The sequence below is a fragment of the Rhincodon typus genome, chromosome 8 (genome assembly GCF_021869965.1).
Source record: "Rhincodon typus isolate 14 chromosome 8, sRhiTyp1.1, whole genome shotgun sequence".
In the NCBI taxonomy this organism is placed as follows: Eukaryota; Metazoa; Chordata; class Chondrichthyes; order Orectolobiformes; family Rhincodontidae; genus Rhincodon; species Rhincodon typus.
In genome coordinates this window covers 78,705,650-78,720,896 of record NC_063339.1, presented here as the reverse complement: position 1 = coordinate 78,720,896, position 15,247 = coordinate 78,705,650, and the positions used below count along the sequence as shown (strand labels likewise).

General features: G+C 42.7%; 1 protein-coding gene across 1 annotated transcript in view; it reads right to left on the bottom strand.

Annotated features, from left to right (window-relative positions):
• Nucleotides 1-6,471, bottom strand: part of rtf1 (RTF1 homolog, Paf1/RNA polymerase II complex component) — a 56,016-nt gene extending 49,545 nt beyond the window's left edge. The window contains exon 1 of the mRNA XM_020512738.2: nt 6,029-6,471. Coding sequence (XP_020368327.1) covers nt 6,029-6,106 — 78 coding nt within the window. The 5' untranslated portion in view covers nt 6,107-6,471. The remainder of the gene's footprint in view (nt 1-6,028) is intronic.
• Nucleotides 6,472-15,247: the final 8,776 nt, after the last annotated feature.

Sequence of the window (15,247 nt, the reverse complement as noted above, 5' to 3'; positions counted from 1 at the left end):
TTTCAATCATCCATTTATTTTCATTTCTAGCAGTAGCAGTGAGCATGGGACAGTGAACATCAGGGCCTTTTATCACCTCACCAGACTGTCTTTTGACCAGGTTTCAGGGACTGAATGGTCTACCTTGTTCCTGTGTGGAAGGGAGGAATCAAGAGATACACATACAAAAGCACTGAAAATAGAATGACAGATACACTTAGAGTAACAGATTCAGCTGAGAGAGACAATATTCTGATATACTGTACCACAGGAAATTGAAATTAGAGCAAAGGTTTTGGAGGACGCCTGTTGCAGTTAGCTTACATAAAAAGGTAAAAGCGCAAGAGGCATTTGTACTAGGCAACAGTTCAGCTATAAGTTTTGGGTTCAGCTGTAAGTTTTGGTTTCAGTTTCGTGTTCTTCCATTGTTGAAACCAAGTCAAAGCCAGAGAATGCAGACAGTATAGACTCACCAGAAAGATGTCAAGGATAGGAAATTAGTTAGGAGAGACTTGAACTATGGACTGCTGCCACTTGAACAGAGAAACGAACAGGGAAATTTCATTAATGTTTGTAAAATTATCTATGAGTTGGACAGCAAAAAGGTTTCCTCTGGCACTAAGACAAATTATTGGTGAAACTCAACAGATCTTCATCTCACCGGACTCAAAACGTTAACTCTGCTTTCTTCCCACAGATCCTACCAGACCTGCCAAGTTTCACCAACAATTTCGGAGTTTGTTTCAGATCTCCAGCATCCACAGTTCTTTAATTTAGGTTTCCTCTGGTGTTAGAGTCAGTGACTGGAGTCATCAATTTAAAAGGTACTACAGAGTGAGGAATGGAAGATAAGTGAAATTTCTTTACAGACACAGTCACTGGAAGTTGGAATACTTTTGGAGGTGATGCAGGGATCCTTTAAGGAAAAATTGATTAAATATTTGAAGAGATAGGAAGATATTTGGATCAATATTAGATTGCTGCAGAGAAGAGCCAACACTGATGCAATAGGTAGAATGGTCTCCTTTATGCTTTTCCCTTCATGTGCCACAAGTGGTTTCTAATATTTTTGTCACACTTTACTGGTAATGTGATTAGACAACAGCGATGTGCAACATTACAGATGTGCTAGCGATATTAATGCTGTAACTTAATCCTGACACCTTTTTTCAGAGTCCAATACTTTGTTAATTGAAGCAGGGAATGTACAAGTTAAAAAAAGGTGCTTGAAAGAAAAGTGCTCCCAATGGAATCATGTGTTACATGGAAAACCCATACCATGAGGGAAAACATATCAGTGAACTGATCATAACCAGTGACAATACATGACTTGGTAGTAGAAAATTTATTTTAAATCCTTGCATTTTTCACAGGAACAGATTAGCAAACAAAAATTATATTCAAATAGCAAGATGAATGACCAGTTAATATGGTTTTGTTGGTATTGAAGTAACAAATTAGCCAAGACAGAACTTCCCACACAGTATCCATTTGAATTGCTGCAAGGGGTAACCAGATCAATTGAGGACATCTCACCCAAAATACATCTCTTACAATGCTGCAGGAACACCCCCAACTCCTCCCGCAATAGTACTTGCTTAAATCTTGGACTATAGCTCCAACCCACATAACTTAAAGCAAGAGCACAAGCAACAAAACCAAGTCCATACTTGAACCATATACAGAAAATTTTAAATGTCTACGTAACACTTCATTACATTGGAAATCTTAATGACTTCTCTGTCCCAAAAATAATCCAACTTATTCAATATTTCCTAAGAACTATTACAGGGGGAAAGAGTACAAATAACCTGCTCACAGTATAATATCTCATTGCTTATTTGTGAAGCGTGGTCAGGTTGCTGTTGATTCCACACCACCAGTGTGTTTTCATGCCAAACAAGTTGAGCACCTCAAATCCCCTATTCACAAACAGCTGGCAATGACTCTGCTCATTCAGTTCACACTGTTAATGTAGGGTCCGTGCCGAATCTAATTTCACACGTGGTGGATGAATGTTATGGTGAAGTGACACAGAATCACCCAGGACTCCCACTGTTATGCAAGGAACTTTAGTGTACGTATTCATGGGACATCAAATATGGCTCTGGAATCAACAGCCCCCTCAGACATCAACAGAATCGATGCAGAAAGGCACTAGAAAACTGCTGGTAACTCTTTCATTTGCTGAATGAAATTATCCCTTACTAAGAACTCTAGCTTCTCGTGCCTCTCTGAAACTTGCACCTACAACTACTCTTGCTCCCTCTCAACACTCTTGTGCCACACCATTGCAGATTGTGCCTTAAGCTTTCTTTGCTCCATTCTCCTGAACCCCTCAGCCTGTCCGGTTAAAGTTCACCACTTCTTCCAGACATCCACCATAGCAGTTGGTGGAACTTAAATTCCTGAATGCCATCATTGAAACTAACTTCAATTCGATTTCAATCATTAAATTACCATTGATTGTAGTGAACCAAATGGGTTTTTACAATGTCCTTTGGCAAGTAATTGTATCATCCTTACCCAGTCTGACCATCTTGTGACTTTAGATCCACAGCAACATAATTAACTTGAACTTCCATTTGAAATGTCTCAAAAGGACAATTAGCAATGGGCAACCAATGCCAGCCTTGTCAGTGACCCACATTCCATTAAATAATTTTAAAAATTATAGGTTTTGTCTTGTTGCTCAACTGACAGCATTAGTTGTCAGAAATCTCGAGTCAGATATTGGGAAGACCAAGACCTTTGTCTTCAGAACCACCCACAAATTCTACTGCCTAACCACTGACGCCATCATTCTGCCCTGCCCCAATGTCTTGGGTTGAACCAGCATCCTGATCCTGAGCTGAGCTTCAGCTCACCTACACCAATACTGCCTCTATCCGTTCTACATCTCCACCAACCTCCCTTCACCATCACCCCACTCCCACCACCCCATTTCTAGTGTTTTTCTTAAGTTTTCAAATTAAAACCATCTTTCTGTCATAATATATTTTTCTACAATGTTATGGGCAAATTACAGTCACTTGCACATTCAAAACACACCCAGCAAAAGAACCATAAATAACCACACTGCCTAGCTAAGATCACACAAATTTTCAAAACATACAACAAATACAGACTGAAACAGGATTTATTTGGGTGTCATACAAGTACTTACAGGACTAGAGGAGCGTACAGAGACTATGTGGGGAGAATGACAGGTGGGAAAGACAGATAAGACACACAGAAGGATATCAACTGAGATGAAATGGACAGAGCATGTGGAATCAGATTTTTGAAGTCTGGAGATGATAAAGGTCATGAAAAAGGTTCCAACATCAAATGGGAAGAGGCAAAGGCGAAGGCAGACAGGGTTTGTGATGGTGAGTACATAGGAGCAGCTAAGCTTGGGATCAAATGCGTCCTTGACATTGTAAACAGTCAGTTCTAACTTAACATGATGGAAGAGGGGTGGAATTGGTGGCCAAAGAGATATGTTTAGGTGAGGGAAGGGGCAAAGACAATGGCTACAATCATCTCAATCTTTAACTTAAGGAATTTACAGATCTTGCAATCTGACAACCGGGGTGATAAAAGATGCAAAGTTAAATGTCATCTACATAAAATTAGTAGCTGGCCTCATGACTGATTAAAGTCACCAAAGGAGAGAGCAAAGAGAGATCTTTGGGCAACTCTATAAGGAGGTGAATGTTGTTAAGAGTTGTCATCAAAACATAAGATATAGAGCAGTCACGTATTTGGCCCTTCAAACCTGTCCCTCGATATATCAAGATCATGGTTTAAACCCAGCTTCCCATGTTATTCCCTTATCCCTAAATTTCCTTCGTGCCCAAAAATCTAACCAAATCTGATCTGAATACACACTGGATGCAGCACAGCCTCCTGGGGTACAGAATCTCAAAGATTCACAATCTTCTTAGCCAAGAGATTTATCTTCTCCTCAGTCACAAATGGCTAAACATTTGTTTTAAGACAGTGGCCAGAGACAGTCAGGGAAAGCATTTCCTCAGCCCGAGGGGCTCAAACCCCTTAAGCATTTTCCAATTTTTAAAAATGTGGTCACCCCTCTCAGTCAACAATAAGTTATTATATAGCACCTTTACCACACTAAAACATTCCAAAGCTGTTCTCAGGAACATTATAAAGTGACAAAAAAAGGAGATAAAAACAGGTGGCTTAAAGGAGGAAAGCATGGTAGAGATGCAAAGAAATGTAGGGACAGTGCTGCAGAATTTCAGACCAAGGCAGCTGAAGGATGGCCAAATGGTTGAGTGATTAAATTCAGGGGTGCTGAAGAAAACATAATTACAGCACATCTCAAAGGGTTGTGGAGCAGGTGGTGGTTACAGGAATAGGGAGGACAGAGCCTATGGAAGAATTTAAAACCAAGGAAGATCATGTTAAAATGCTTGATCTGCAGCCCAAGTGGACCAGCGAATCTGTGATTGATGCGTTTGTAAATTCCTCTCACCACTACGAAATGTAGGTCTTGCCTACTCAATCTCTCGTAAACAATCCCCTCATCCCTAGAAACAATCTAGCGAACTTTGCACTCCCTTGGCAGGGTTGGGGGGGAGGGCGGGTGGAAATGTCCTTCCTTAATAAAAGGAGAACAATGTTGTTTATAATTGTATTATACTTATACTCTAGTTACTTTTCAACAAAAGCTAACGTATCACATAAAGAGCCTGCTGCACCCGTATGATACCTTTCATCCACAAGCACACCCAAGTCCTTCTGAAAGCAACCATTTCCTAATTATCACTTTTCAAAAGAAAGTTTTCATACCAGAGGGGATGACTTTACATTTTGCCACACTGTATTCCATCTACTACATTCTCACACACCCACCCAAACCAAATCCCTCCAGTTTCTTTACATCACTGTAAGTGACTAAAAGTGTTAACACCAACAAACTTGGATATCTTACATCCAGTCCTGTCATCTAAATTATCAATATAAATTGTTAACAGCAAAACCCCTCACAGATCCTTGTAGTACATAGCAAGTTATAGACCCAAAAACATTCCACTCACACCTGCACACTGTTTGCTATCCATTATTCAATCCTAAATCCATGGTAACATATTTCCCTCAAGCCAATGCGTCTTAATTTCATGCTACACAAGTCTGCCTGCAAAAGGATAGTTCAGAATAGAACCAGCCTTGAGCAGCCTCATTCAGGGGAGCAAGTGAGAAAATGCATTGAAGCAGCATGATGTGGGCAACTAAGCCAAAATTTGCTCTAAAGTTGAGGAGACCGAGGGGGAACAGTTTACCATGGTCACAGTCACACATGTAATTTGACAGCCATTTTGATACTTTGCTGGGGCAGAAACCAGACCGGAGAAATTCAACCAAGGAATTTGGGGTAAACTTAGAAATATGGAAAGTAGGATTAAGCCATTCAGTCCTTTACCACTTAGTATGATCATGGCTGATCACCCAACTTAGCATCTTGTTCTTGCTTTCTTCACATATCCTTTGATCCCGTTAGCATATAAAACACCTTCTTGAAAACATTCAACGTTTGGGCCTCAACTACTTTCTGTGGCAGAGAATTTCTACCCCAATTGTTCTGAAACTCTCCCCTCCACTCTCACAAACCCTCTCGCCAAATATTCCTCCATTTCTCCCCTCACCACACCCCTACATTCTCAAACACTGTCTCCGTTCCCACACCCTTTGCTCCTTGCCCATTTACTCCCAACCCTAATCCATTCCTTCCCCCACAGCCACAAGTCTTCCACCTCCCCCCCCAATACCCTTCTCTGCTGAGTCTACCCCTCCATTGACCCACAACCTGGATCACCTCCACAACAGGGTCCATTTCTGCATCTCTCCAGAATAATCCCCCTCCCCAGACACCCCTCTCAGTGGGGTCACCTCCTGATCTTTCTCTTCTGAGGGAACCTTCGCTCCTTCTACCCCTATCCCAGGGTCTCCTTCACCACCTCCCCACGGGGTCTCTCTCACTCCCTCCCCCACGTCCCCCTCCTCCGGGGGTCTCTCACTCTCTCTCCCCGCGGCCGGCCCTCACCTGGTCCAGATTCTCCTCACTGCCGCTATCGTCGCTGTCCGAGTCGATCACGATCCGGCCCTTCCGTTTTTTGACCATGGTGCTGCTGGCGGCGGGGAGAGGGGGGTGGGGGTGGGGGTGGGGGTGGGGGGTGGAGAAGGTGAGCGGCCCCGGCGGTACGGAAGGCCCGAGAGAGATGCGGGCCGAGGCGGCCCGTCAGGAGGCGGCGGCGGCTCCCGAGCCGGGCAGGGAGCGGGCCAACTGGGGGAAGAGTAAGCCGCGGGCTCGGCGCGGCCAAGGACCGGGTTACGGCTAGCCGGGACTAGGTCTGGCGGCCCAGTGCTCGGGGAGCGGGGTCGGGCAGCCTGAGGCCCGGTGCTCGGGGAGCGGGGAACAGGCCGCGGCCTCCGGTCGACAATAAGCGGAGAGAGCACTGCGCCTGCGCCGCCCTGCCCGGCCACGGAAACGTGCTGACGTCATTGACGAGCACGTAAGGGCGGGATATAAAAGAGGGCAAGGTCCCCGGACTACACACTGGGAGTGGGTCGGTTTGACTCGTAGAAGTTGTTTCATAGTTATCGGTAGACACTTAATTTATTTTATTGAATTCAAATTTCACTAATGTGTGCTGTAGTAATAAGAAGTAGGTACTGAGCAGTTGTAAGTGATTGGCAGAGACATTGCAATGGACTTTGCAACAGGGAACCGTACACTGCTAACCTTTCGTTAAATTGAAATCAGGCAAGTCGCCTGTAATTGGTGAGGGTACTAGCATGAGGAATGCAGTATAAATTCTTGTTCCCTTTAATATTTGGTATTCTTGTGATTCTATTGTGATAAGTACAAGGAGAAAAGCTTAACAGCATGCATCTTTTCTCACCAATACCTATTACTTAATATCCATTACTTTAGATTCCTCACTGTCATTCAACCCTTGGTCACCAACTCTTTCTGATATGTCTTCTACTGTAAAGACGTAAAGTGTATGTTTACTGTCTTCTCTGTTATTATCTTATAAATTCTCTTATCTTTAAATAAAATTTACTTTTGCTGCCATATTCCTTTTTATATACCTGAGGAAGCTCTTAAAAGTTTCAATATTTCTTGTCAGTTTAAGCTCATGTTCTCCTCTTTCTCCCTCTTCATCAATTTTTAGATCATCCATTCTAGTTTATTTCTCTAAAATTCTCCCACCCCTCAGGACTCGTATTCTTCTTGACAATACTCTTCATTGAACGTAGTACTGTTCTCAACCTCTTTAACTAGCCACTTTTCTTGTAGAGATTTTACTTCTCAATGGAATGTATGTTTGCTCATAATTACAAAGTATTTTCTTACATTTTCACTGTTATTTATTTAACTACACTTTTAAATCTATTTTTCTGATCTATTTTAGCCAATCAGTGGCTCAGTGGTTAGCACTGCTGCCTCAAAGCGCCAGGGACTCGCCACCTTTGGGCGATTGTTTGTATGGAATTTGTACATTCTCCCTGTGTCTGCATGGATTTCCTCTGGGTGCTCCAATTTCCTCCCACAGTCCAAGACTTGCAGTGTAGGTGGACTGGCTATGCTAACTTTCCCCTAGTGTCCAGGAATGTTCAGATTAGGTGGACTAGCCACGAGAAATGCAGGTTTACAGGGATAGATAGGGGGTGAGTCCGGGTAAGATGCTCTTTGGAGGCACAGTGTGGACTCGATGGCTGAATGGACAGCTTTCACACTGGATGGGGATTCCATAATATGTAGGTCTTCGGTAGGTCACTCTCAAATGTAAAATGATATATTATGACCATTCTTCCTTAGCGTACTCCTTGTTGCGAGATTACAGGTTAAACCTCTTGCCTCGCACGAGACAAAATGTAAAACGTACACTTTCCTGTTTGTTCCAATAAACTGTTTCAGGTGGTTTGATGGTTTGCATTGTCCATAATGGACTTTGCAATGTAAACGTCTAATTAGCTGCACGGGTGATTACTGGTGATGGTTAATAGTTTAAAAACAAAAAAAAGTCACACTGATTTGGTGGTGGGCAAGTTATTGGGTTGTGTGTGATAGCACTTCTGAATGTAAAGAAAAATTACTTTTGCCAATTTGATTTGTTCAGTCTATAAAAGTCTTCTATAATTATTCCATTGCCTATAAGTTACAGCCCTCACTGATTTTTCATTACTTTTATTTTATTCTTTTATCAATTTGGTTTGGAGCTATGAACTGGGAACAGTGAGCTCAAGATGTCTTTTGGACTGGAGGTAACAGTTTGTCTTAAAAGGAACAGAGAGCAAACAAGCTTGTTTGTTCATGAGGTCAGACCTGGAAATTAATTGCAGGTTGGTTCCTGGTCATGAGGTTCTGTAGATGCTTCATCATCGGGGAAGAGCATTGTATTTAAACAGATGGCAGAAGTTGGCTGTGTGTAAGATCAGTCCCTAGGAACTGGTTCCAGCAAATCTGCAGATTGCAAATGTTCAAATGGTAACAGTGAAGTAGTCTGGGAAGGGTGTCCTCATGACCCTTTCACCGGACCCAAAACATCAACTTTGTTTTTCCCTTCACAGATGCTGCCAGACCTGCTGAACTTTTCCATCAACTTCTGTTTTTGTTACTGATTTACAGCATCCGCAGTTCTTTCAGTTTTTATTAGGGTGTCCTCATGGTGGTGTCACAGTGAAGCAGTCTTGGAAGAAACAAAAAGTGATATCGTAGGAAAACCAAAGTGATCTTCCCCTACTGCAGGAGTAGAGGCTCCAAGGGAGAAAGCAGATTGGTAAGTAGCAGATAAGGTCAGATAAATACTTTTAACTTTTATCGCTGTTAGTTTGAAAGTACTTTTTGTGCTTTATAGTTTCTAGGAGTTGTAATCTGTAGTAACAAAGAGCAGGAAAGTAGGATCATGGAGTAATTGATATTATTTGATATTCAGCATCTTCCAAAGTTTTTTTTTATTTAAAGGCATAAGTCATGGCAAGAGAGCTCAAAGCTGTGGTGTGCTCCTACTGCTCCACGTGGGAGACTGGGCATTTATCCAGTTTCTGGGACCAACATGTGTGCAGAAAGTGTCTCCAACTTCAGCTCCTTATGAGGTATCAGTGAAGCTGGGAGAATTGTGGCTAGCACATGGATAGCATGGAGTGTTGGCCACACTGTAAGCTAAGACCCCACAGGCTGAATGGGAATGGGTAATCACCAGGCAGAGTAAGGGGACTAGGCAGGAATCCCCTGTGGCCATTCCTGTGAAAAGCAGATACTGCATTGGATCCAATTGAGGGAAATAGCCTTTTAAGCGAAATCAGTAACAGCCAAATTCATGCTGCACAGGGGAGGAGGAGTAAGTGTGGAAATGCAATAGTCATTGGGGATTCAGTTCAGAGGAATAGGCCATGCGTGAGACTCAGGATGGTATGTTGCCTCCCTGGTGCTAGGATCAAGGATGTCTCAGAGCAGCTACAGGGCATTCTGGAGGGGGAGGGTGAAGAGCCAGTGCTTGAGGTACATATTAGTACCGACAAAATACGTAAAATAGGGATGAGATCCTAAAAGCACCACATAGGGAGTTAGGAGGCAAATTGAAAAGTAGGACCTCAAAGACAGTGATCTCAGGATTGCTACCAGTGCCACGTGCTAGTCAGAGTAGAAATAGGATATATCGAATAAACATGTGGCTAAAGAGATAGCGTGAGGGGAAGGGTTTCAGATTCCTGGGGCAATAGGACCACTTCTGGGGAAGGTGGGACAACTACAAATTGGACAGGTTATAACTGGGCAGGACTAGGACTGATGCTGTAGGAGGAGTATTTGCTAGAGTGGTTGGGAGGCTTTATACTAAATTTGCAGGGTGATGGGGTCCTACGCAAGGAGTCAGAGGAAGAGGAATCGAGGACAAGAACAATAGACAGAAAGGGGAGTAAGAGAAGTGACAGACAGAGGAACCAAAGGCCAGAATCCAACAAGGCCACAGTAACAAAAAATAGTGGAATGGGATAAGGAACATTAAAAAGATGTACCTTGAGGCTTTGTGCCTGAACACAGAGCATTCAAAATAAAGTGGATGAATTATCACGTAAATAGATGTAAAAAGGTATGGTATAGTTGGGATTACATGGCTGCAGTGTGACCAGGGATGGGAACTGAACATCCAGAGGTATTCAATATTCAGAAGGATAGGAAAAAAAGAAAAAGGTGGTAAAATTGCATTACCGGTTAAAGAGGATATAAACACCATATTGAGGAAAGATATTAGCTCAAACAATGCAGAATTCTGTGTGGATAGAATTAAGAAATACCAAGGGGCAAAAACATTAGGTGCTGTGACATATATTCAATCAAACTGTAGTGCTGATGTTGGGAATGGCATGAAACAGAAAAATCAATCATGCATGAGGTAGAGGTATCTGTAATTATGGGTGACATTAATCTGCATATAGATTGGGTGAATAAATTAGTCACAATAGAGGAATTCCAAGAGAGTATACATAGTTCCAGATGTTAAGGAACCAACTAGAGAACAGGCCATCTTAGACTGTATATGATGCAATGAGAAAGGAATAATTGGTAGTGTAGTTGTGAGAGACACCCTGGGGAATAATAACCATAATATGACAGAATTCTCCATCGGGATCGAGAGTGAGACGGTTGATTGTGAGACAAGGGTCCTGAATCAGAGGTAGAATAAATAGAGTAGACAGCCAGAGACTTTTTCCTACGGTGGAGGTAGCTTTTACGAGGGGACATAGTTTTAAAGTGAAAGGAGGTGGATATCGGAGACATCAGAGGTAGGTTCTTTACTCAGAGAGTGGTAGGAATGTGGAATGCATTGCCAGAGAGGGTAGTGGAGTCGGCCTCATTAGGGGCATTTGAGCGGCTATTAGATAGGCATATGGATGATAGTATAAGGTAGCGGTGGTGGTTAGATAGACCTTAGGTTTAGGGTAAAAGTCCGGCACAACATCATGGGCCGACGGGCCTGTATTGTGCTGTACTGTTCTATGTTCTATGAATCTTAAGGGAAACCACAATGGTATGAGGTGTAAGTTGGCTATGATGGATTGGGAAATATTACTGAAAAAAAATGACAGTGGATAGGCAATGGCAACATTCAAGAGTGAATAGGTGAACTACAAAAATGGTTTATTCCTATCCGGCACAAGACTGCAAAGAGAACAGTGGCCAAACCATGACTTACGAGGGAGGTTCAAGATAGTATTAAAGCAAAAAAGAGGCATTCAAATTAGCAAGAAAATAAAATAGACCCAAGTTTAGGAGTCAATGAAGGAGGACAAAGGGAATGAGTAAGAAGGGAAAAATACAGAAACAAAAACAGAAGTTGCTGGAAAAGCTCGGCAGGTCTGGCAGCACCGTGGAGAGAAATCAAGAGTTAACGTTTCGGGTTGAGTGACCCTTCCTCAGAAATGACAAAATTGACCCGAAACGTTAACTCTGATTTCTCTCCACAGACACTGTCAGACCTCCTGAGCTTTTCCAGCAATTTCTGTTTTTGTTTCTGACATACAGCACCTGTAGTTCTTTCAGTTTTTATTTAAGGGAAAATACAGTATGAGAGTTAGCTTGCAAGGAACATAAGAAACAACCATTAGGGTTTCTACAAATATGTAAAGAGAAAAAGATTGAAAACCAGTATAGGTCCCTTACAGTCAGAAGTGGGGGAATTTATAATGGTGAAATTAGAAATGGCTGATGAACTGAATCCAGACTTCGCTTCTGCCTTCAAAAAAGAGGACAGGAATAACGTACTAAAAATGATGAGGAACATAAGGTTTAGTGAGAGGGAAGAACTGAAGTATTAGTAGAGTCAAAGCCATAGAGATGTACTGCACGGAAACAGACCCTTCAGTCCCACTCATCCATTGCCAACCAGATAGCCTAATGAATCTAGTCCCATTTGGCCCATATCCCTCTAAACCTTTCCTATCTAGCTGCCTTTTAAATGTTGTAATTGTACCAGCCTCCACCACTTTCGCTGGCAGCTCATTCCATACACACACCACCCTCTGTGTGAAAAAGTTCCCCCCTTTAAGTCCCTTTTAAATATTTCCCCTCTCACCTTGAACCTATGCCCTCTAGTTTTGGACTGCTCCATCCCAGGGAAAAGACCTTGGCTATTCACTCTATCCATGCCCCTCGTGATTTTATAAACCTGTATAAGGTTTACCTCTCAGACTCCGGCGCTCCAGCAAAAATAGCCCATGCCTGTTCAGCCTCTCCCTATACCTCAAACCCTCCAACCCTGGCAACATCCTTGTAAATCTTTTCTGAAGCCTTTCAAGTTTCACAACATCCTTCCTGTGGCAGGGAGACCAGAATTGCATGCAGTATTCCAAAAGTGGCCTAACAATGTCCTGTACAGCCACAACATGACCTCCCAACTCCTATACTCTGCACTGACCAATAAAGGCAAGTATAACAAACACCTTCTTCACTATCCTGTCTACCTGCGACTCGACTTTGAAAGAACTATGAACCTGCACTCCTGCAACACTCCCCAGGACCTTACCCTGAAGTGTATAAGTCCTGCCCTGATTTGCCTTTCCAAAATGCAGCACCTCACATTTATCTAAATTAAACTCCATCTGCCAATCCTCGGCCCATTGGCTCAACTGATCATTAGTAGAGTATTAGTAGAGAAAATGGCGTTGGAGAAATTGATGGGATTGAAGGCTGATAAATCCCAGGACCTGATAATGTACATCCCAGAGTACTTAACAGCGAATGTGTTGCTGGTCATCTCCCAAGATTCTTTAGACTCTGGAACAGTTCCTACAATTTGGCAGGTCGCTAATGTAACCCCACTTTTTAAAAAGTGAGGCAGAGAGAAAACAGTGAATTATAGACAAGTGCGTCTGACATCCGTACTGGAGAAGATGCTAGAGTCCATTATCAAAGATTTTACAGCTCAGCACTTGGAAAACAATGGTAGAATCAGATACAATCAGCATGGATTTACAAAAGGAAAACCATGAGAGTGACAGCCCTTGACATCAAGGCCACATTCGACCAGGTATGGCATCAAGGAGCCCGAGCAAAATTGGAATCGATGGGAATCCAGGAGTCCTACCTGGCACAAAGGAAGACGGTTGTGGTTCTTGGAGGTCAGTTACCTCAGCTTCATTATGCCTCTGCAAGAGTTCCTCAGGAAAGTGATCTAGGCCCAACCATTTTCAGCTGCTTCATTAATGACCTTCCATCCATCATTAGATCAATAGTGGGGATGTTCACTGATGACTGCGCAATGTTCAGCATCATTCATAACTCCTCATACAGAAGCATCCATTGTAGTAATTGTAACCAGGTCAGCCAGGTGGACCTTACAGAATATGAATTCCCTGATTGGGGCTGTTAATCTGGTTCAATCAGGGAGACCTGGCTGACAGATAAAAATAAGAGTGTCAGATATCCTGCTCACTCTTAGAGGCGGCTGCCAGGGCATTGGATTGGTTTCATGGACTCTTCACATGAAAGTAAAGTGTGACTTGGTGATACAATACCGGCCTCTGTGGATTAATTTCAGTGGTGATGAGAGCGCGCTCCTGAAGAAATTCGCTTGCAACCGCCATCTTTGAATTGGGATAAGCATTTCTGGCATCATGTCACTATTTGGAAAGCATGACCTGTTTGATTCTGCCATTGAAGACTGGGCCCAGCATGTAGAAAGAACGTTTTTTTTTTTGTCCGACCAAATGACAAAGCAATGAGTAATTCTCCTGAGAGCTAGTGGACCCACAGTTTTTTCAGTTATTAGGAGCTTAACTTTCACTGAGGCACCAGATATTAAAACCTTGATAGATTTAGTTAAGGAATACTATGACCCCCAAGCTGCCTCTAATTCTGGGAGGCTATCGGCAATTCAAGAACCAGGGGAATCCATATCAGGATTTTTAACAAGGTTAAGCAAATTGTCAGTGGCACATGACATTGGTTTAACCCTTAATGAGATGCTGAGAAACCTTTTGGTATGTGGGATTAATAATGTAACCATGCAAAAGTATCTACTAGCTGAACCCCAACTGGATTTCAAACAAGCACTAACCAGCTTTGTCACTGGGTAATGTAGCAAGTGGAACATATGAGATACAGGGTATTCCAATGAAAGTGGACACCCTCAACAGTCAAACTGAGCTTGGGCAACACCACTTGAGTGAAGGCAATTGCATAGCCTTACTCAGGACATATCCCAAACAGAGGAACTCCAGGTCAGCCCGCATCAAAACCACAAAACAAAGCCAAACCTTGGCCAGATGGTTAAAATTTTCTGCAGGATCTGGGCTGGCAAGCCATTCTACTGCTGACTCAAGATGGCAAGAGAGTCCCGCTAGGCCTGAATTGAGTAAAAGAAAACTCAAAGGCCGGTATCCAGGAGAGTGCACACCCTGGAAAGTCCATCTGTGTATGGTTTGGAACAGCCAAATTGGTTCTGATTTGGATGTTACTAAACAATCAAAATATAAGTCCGGTTAAATGGTCACCCATTATATTGGAGGCTGATACCTGGGTGGCTGATTCAGTGATTACGGAACCAGAATTTAACAAAATTTGCTCTGGACTCCAACCATTAAGTTTGCGCAAGACCTCTGTTAGACAGAGAACCTATAAAGGGGAATTTTTACAGATTAAGGATCAGTTGGTTCAGGTACCACTGATTGTAGTAAAAGGCTTGAGTTCAAGCTTGAAGGCACGAAATTGGTTGAGAAAGATTCAGCATGATTGGCTCAACATTTTTTAATTGGAAAATGGCAATCTGAGTGAAGGTCAAATTAAATACCCAGAGGTTTTCCAGGGAGGTCTAGGGACTATTAAAGGAGCCAAGGCCACCTTCCAAATTGACAAGGAAGCAATTCCACGATTCTCCAAATCCCGTCCAGTGCCATTTGCCTTTGGGCAAAACTAGAGGCAGAAATCAGAAGGCTGGAAAGCGAAGGAATCATCAAACTGGTCCAGTTTGCAGAATGGGCAACACCAGTCATACCAATGGTGAAACCCGATGAAGGTTGGGTCACCTTTGTGGGGATTTTTAAACAAATGCTTTTTGTAACTGGATAAATACCCAAATAGAGGATTTATACATAAAGCTGGCAGGGGTGTTGTCCTTCATGAAGCTGGACATGTGGCAAGAAATTACAATTAGACACTACAATTAATACCCATAGGGTTTATACTAATATATGAGACTGCCTTTTGGGATGTCGTCAGCCTGTGCCATATTTAGGCAGATGATGGAGAACATTTTAC